At 39.6% G+C, this 6,000-nt stretch overlaps 1 protein-coding gene across 1 annotated transcript in view; it reads left to right on the top strand.

Annotated features, from left to right (window-relative positions):
- Positions 1 to 422: 422 nt before the first annotated feature.
- Positions 423 to 6,000, top strand: part of LOC141755710 (uncharacterized) — a 50,517-nt gene continuing 44,939 nt past the window's right edge. Inside the window, exons 1-5 of the mRNA XM_074614821.1 lie at positions 423 to 766; positions 882 to 950; positions 1,632 to 1,753; positions 1,869 to 1,929; positions 2,341 to 2,553. Of these exons, the coding sequence (XP_074470922.1) occupies positions 890 to 950; positions 1,632 to 1,753; positions 1,869 to 1,929; positions 2,341 to 2,553 (457 nt within the window). The 5' untranslated portion in view covers positions 423 to 766; positions 882 to 889. The remainder of the gene's footprint in view (positions 767 to 881; positions 951 to 1,631; positions 1,754 to 1,868; positions 1,930 to 2,340; positions 2,554 to 6,000) is intronic.

The following is a 6,000-nucleotide window of genomic DNA, read 5'->3' as shown; positions in this document are numbered from 1 at the left end:
CCTCAAACATTCAGCCAGTACATAACTTCTACTATCAGAATATCAATAACTACAGACGCTAATAATGAATAAATAATATAAAGATATTGTTCCAGTAGAGATGGTTCCTGGTCCTCTAAACAGGACACAGTCCACAGTAGAAATACAGACTGCAGCTGTTATTCATGTGCAGGTGTTAAACAGAGAGAAAACACTGCTGCTCTGATAACTCTGTTTCTTTATTAATATTAGATCAGTTCAGACATAAACAGCTGTTAAAGCCGACTGACAGCTGATCCAGCTGTGATCAGCTGCTGCTGTCATCAGAAACAGACGTTGCTTCACGTGAAGCTTCTGAGGAAAGGACTTCTCATGTCTCTAAAAACATATTTCCTCGTTTCCTCTCTCCTCGAGTCTTTTCCTCGTTTCCGCTCGCATCTCCCGTGGGCGGGACTAAGACGCGAGGAGAGGAGTCGAGGAGAGGAGTCAAGCCGTATAAAAGAACAAATGGGAAAGAACCTTAGTTTCGCTTTCTGTTTACTGTAAACGTGGTTATTATTGGATGTGCGCACTTAGAGCAGAAATACGATCTAGACTGTTTTTTATTTTATATTTTGGTTAAATAATTGACAGCTACCTTCAGCAAACGGCTGATAGTAACGTTGATGGATCCAGGTTATTGAAGTAAATCATCTGTCGTGTGATTGGGTCAGTTTGAAGGTTTCGTTCTCAGTTTCAACATCTTCTCTCCAGTACTGAAGAGTTTAGCTCGTCTACACAACTAAAGGTTTGTATCCTGATCTCTCACAAGGCATTTCAATACAACAACAGAGGAGAAAAAAATAGATCTACAAATCCATGTGATAAATCTGTCTTGATCCGTCTGTCTTGTTTTTGTGCAGGTGAAGTCATGTCACGTTTACTGAGTGAAATAAAACAACAGGACAAATATGCAGCTGCTGCGTTGGAACGTAAGTGACTGTTTTTAGAGAGTTTAGTGCAAATAAACCACAAACATAGTAGCCTCAGTTTTATAAACACAGACGACTGTTAAACTGTCACATTGATGCTGAACTAAGGTTCAGCATCAATGTGACAATCGATTAAAATATTTAATCGTGATTAATCGCATGATTGTTCATAGTTAATCGTGATTATTCACAAATTAATCACACATTTTTGTATCTGCTCAAAATGTTCCTTAAAGGAAGATTTGTCAGGTATTTAATAAGATGGCAGTGGGAAAATATGCTTGCTTTATGCAAATGTATGTATATATCTATTATTGGAAATCAATTAACAACACAAAACAATGACAGATATTGTCCAGAAACCCTCACAGGTGCTGCATTTAGCATAAACAAATATGCTCAAATCATAACATGGCAAACTGCAGCCCAACAGGCAACAACAGCTGTCAGTGTGTCAGTGTGCTGACTTGACTATGACTTGCCCTAAACTGCATGTGATTATCGTTAAAGTGGGCATGTCTGTAAAGGGGAGACTCGTGGGTACCCATAGAACCCATTTGAAATCACATATCTTGAGGTCAGAGGTCAAGGACCCCTTTGAAAATGGCCATGCCAGTTTTTGCTCAAAAAATGTTGCGTAAATCGAAGAGTGCTTACCCAACACAACACCTGTTGTTGCAGAGGAAGGGCTACTCACTGACTTGGACATCCAGACGCTGACTAGAGAAGAACTAAATGAGCTGTTTGCTGGACGTGGGTATTTAAAACTGAGAAGGACCATCTTTGAAATAATACACAAAAAGGTGAGTTGACAAGTTGAAGTGTGATTAGAGAGAGCTTTAAATAGAGATAAATGACAATTGTACAAGTCGAATGCTGCATTGAAATAATTCTGTAATATAATATTTATTGTTTCAGAAGCCAGTTGATCAGGTCCTGAAAGAACTGAAAGGGTTCATCCCACATGAATTTTTGAGGGGTATGTATGTACATCATTGTGATGAAGAAAATAAATAGTTCTTATCCAATTCTGTGGCTGGTTCAGATGAGTTTAATTCACTGCACAGTGGAGACAGAAGTTCACAACAAAGCTGTAGATTTCTCTCGGACCAGAGTGAGTTTCTGGCCAGGATTATATACTGTACAGGGTTACAGGAAATAACAGGATAAACAAACAATGTACACAAAGACAATATATAAAAAGAATAGAGATATAAAAGAGAAATAGAAATATAAAATCTTCTTCTTGACTTGCTAGCAGTTACTTTCACTTTCACATTCGTCAGCTATTTAGTTTTTTTGCACCATGATAGCAGGGCAATAATATTACTGTATCTAAGTGTGTTTCTGTTGTCATCCAGATTCTAACAACCTGATTCTCTCTGTCCAGATGCTCTGACTAACAACGGTGTCCTGGTTGATTACCTGCACATCCTCAAGGACATGAAGACCCAAATGAATCATGTCCAGAGTTTCCTTGATGCTCACATCTGTCTTCTGGAAGAATTCAACACAAATCAGCCAAACCAGCAATCTGCCACCTGTGGTCCAGATCCAGTGTCCCACAATGGCCAACCTGATGGGCGTCAACAAGGAGCACCAGGTGAATCTCGCTCTCTTCAACTTCACACACACATTTACTAGCTGAGTTGAGCTTCCATTGTGACTGAAAATGGAGTTGATATTTAAAGGACCAGTGTGTAACATTTAGAGGGATCTATTGGTAGAAATGGAAGATACTATTAATAAGTATGTTTTTCTTTAGTGTATAATCACCTGAAAATAAGAGTCGTTGTGTTTTCCTTACCTTAGAATGAGCCGTTTATATTAGGATTGTCAAAGTTAATGCGATAATAACATGACAAACGTTATAATACTGTTTTGATTCATTTTAATATCATTGTATCTTAAAGGGGAACTACGCCCGTTTTTAAAATTCATACATGTTTAGTTGAATTAGTAGTTTTTATTTAGACACTCATGCTGATGATTGACACATAGTAAAATGCAGAGCGCGGAGGTTTACTCTTGACCGTAGAAACACATATCTGTAAATAGATATTCCATATTCATTTATTAGCTTTTTTTCTACAGCTTTCGACCGTTTCCCACTGCCTTATTCAGCGAACGCTATGTAACTTGCTCATTAATAATGTCACTCTGCTACATATAAGTGTTAAGTTGATCTATTTGATATGGTTTAGTTTATTTTTGGAGTCAGTAATTGCATTATGTCATTTGTCAGGTACAAGTACCTCAGCCACTGTTGGTCCAAAGGAGTCCCATAATGGCCCAACTGACTGCGGTCCACAAGGAGCACGAGGTGAATCTCACTCTCTTCAACTTCACACTCTCATTACATGTTTAATCAGTAGTATTCAGTTTGAGGTTCCATCATAACTCAAAATGGAGTTGATTTTTTAAATTATATACTATAAGATTTAAAGTCACACAAAAATGTGAAAGGCTCTCTCAGGAGCCAGTGTTTGGTTTGTCCGTTCTGGGCTACTGTAGAAACATGGCGGAGCAACATGGCGGACTCCTTGAAGAGGACCTGCTCCCTTTGTAGATATGAAGGGCTCATTCTAAGCTAAGGGAAACACAATGATCCTTAGTTTCAGGTGATTATACATTAACAAAAAATAGTTATGAATATTATATTTCATTTCTATTAGTTCACCAAAATGTACACACTGGACCTTTAATCTAATAAATCAAAGTAGATTCAAAGACTTGACATATTTGTATCTGGACACTCGTGCTGTTGATGGACACATAGTAAAATATCTATCTGTATGGTTTAGTTTATTTTTATTTTTGGAGTCAGTAATTCTATTATGCCATTTGTCAGGTACAAGTACCTCAGCCACTGATGGTCCAGTGCAGTCCCTCAATGTCCAAACTGATAGCGGTCCACAAGGAGCACGAGGTGAATCTCACTCTCTTCCACTTCACACTCTCATTACATGTTCAATGATTATTTGAGATTCCATTATGACTCAAAATGAACGTATCTTTTTAGAGTTGATTTATAAATGAGGTCCTATTAGATTTGGAGTCAGTAAGATCATATACACCATTTTATGTTGCAGACTCTAACTCTGGTACAGGTACCTCGGGCGCTGGTGGTCAAACGGTGTTCCTTACTGGCCAAACTGGTAGGCATCCACTATATTCCATATTCATTTATTAGCTTTTTTCCGCAGCTTTTGACCCTATCCCACTGCCTTATTCAGTGAACAGTATGTCACTTGCTCAGTTATAACGTCACTCTGCTACATATAGGTGTTAAGTTAATCTATTTGGTTTAGATTATTTTTATTTTTGGAGTTAGTAATTGCATTGTCATTTGTCAGGTACAAGTACCTCAGCCACCAATGATCTGATGGACTCCGATAATGGCCAAACTGACTGCGGTCCACAAGGAGCACGAGGTGAATCTCACTCTCTTCAACTTCACACTCTCATTACATGTTTAATCAGTAGTATTCAGTTTGAGGTTCCATCATAACTCAAAATGGAGTTGATTTTTAAATTATATACTATAAGATTTGAAGTCACACAAAAATGTGAAAGGCTCTCTCAGGAGCCAGTGTTTGGTTTGTCCGTTCTGGGCTACTGTAGAAACATGGCGGAGCAACATGGCGGACTCTGTGAAGAGGACCTGCTCCCTTTGTAGATAGGAAGGGCTCATTCTAAGCTAGCGGAAACACAATGATCCTTAGTTTCAGGTGATTATACGTTAAAGGGACTGTTTGTAACTTTTTAAGCATATAAATGTAGCGGGTCGGCACACATGCGCGTTCGCATATGCATGCTTGCGTGTGGCCGGAGCCTCGTCTCCGCTGCCTGCTCTCCTTCACTCAGACAGCGCGCGTGTCCTCCACCTCTAGACGTGAACACGTGCTCACTCCACACTGCAGAAGAGTTAGTTTAGCTCTGAGAATATCTAGTGAATGCACAGGGGACGTTTGTGCAGAAATAACTGCTGCAGCTCCTCCAGACCAACAGAGCCTTCCCGTGTCTTGTGAAGTGACGGAGCTCTTCAGAGAGTTACGTTGTCTTCTCGTTACTGACCGGGTGCCGGCGTCTACTCTGCTCTCTCCGGCTGCGGGCGGAGAGAGCAGGGAGACACGCTGCAGAGCCCCGCTGCTTCAGCCTGCACTTAGGCAGGAAAAGTCAACACCAGGATCAGATCTAAATCATGTTCATGGAGAGATCTTCGTCTGGTCAGCTAACATTAATGCCAAGCAGCTGAAATATAGAGTGATATTGTGGTTTTATCTGACGTGTGTCGACTCACTGTTTTGAGTGATGCTCGTTCAGGTATATTTAGAGCGAGCAAGCGCCAGCCCGACGCTGACTTTCGTTGATTTCACGGCCACAGGTGTCGCTGTTAACAAGCATTTCTGAAAGTTACAAATAGTCCCTTTAACAAAAAATAGCTATGAATATTATATTCCATTTCTATTAGTTCCCCAAAATGCAACACACTGGACCTTTAATCTGATAAACCAAAGCAGATTCAAAGCCTTGACATAATTTTATCTGGACACTCGTGCTGTTGATGGACACAGTAAAATATCTATCTATCTGTATGGTTTAGTTTATTTTCATTTTTGGAGTCAGTAATTCTATTATGCCATTGGTCAGGTCCAAGTACCTCAGCCACTGGTGGTCCGATGGAGTCCCTCAATGGCCAAACTGATGTCGGTTCACAAAGAGCACCAGGTGAATCTCACTCTCTTCAACTTCACACTCTCATTACATGTTTTATCAGTAGTATTTAAGATTCCATTATGAAAAGGTCAGAAGGTCTCTTTTTAGAGTTAATTATGTACTATCAGATTTGGAGTCAGTAAGTACATTTATGCCATTTAATGTTACAGACTCATTACGTGGTGCGGGTACTTCAGGCGCCAGTGGTCAAATAACGCTCCATATTGTCCTTACGTTCAAATGTTTAGTTTCCATTTCTGCCAGGCCTTCTATCAACCCATTTTAAAATACTTTAACTTTTTGATACTGAAATAACTTTAATCCAGTAAAG

The sequence above is a fragment of the Sebastes fasciatus genome, chromosome 18 (genome assembly GCF_043250625.1).
Source record: "Sebastes fasciatus isolate fSebFas1 chromosome 18, fSebFas1.pri, whole genome shotgun sequence".
Classification (NCBI taxonomy): domain Eukaryota; kingdom Metazoa; phylum Chordata; class Actinopteri; order Perciformes; family Sebastidae; genus Sebastes; species Sebastes fasciatus.
This window is presented reverse-complemented; position numbering and strand designations above follow the sequence as displayed.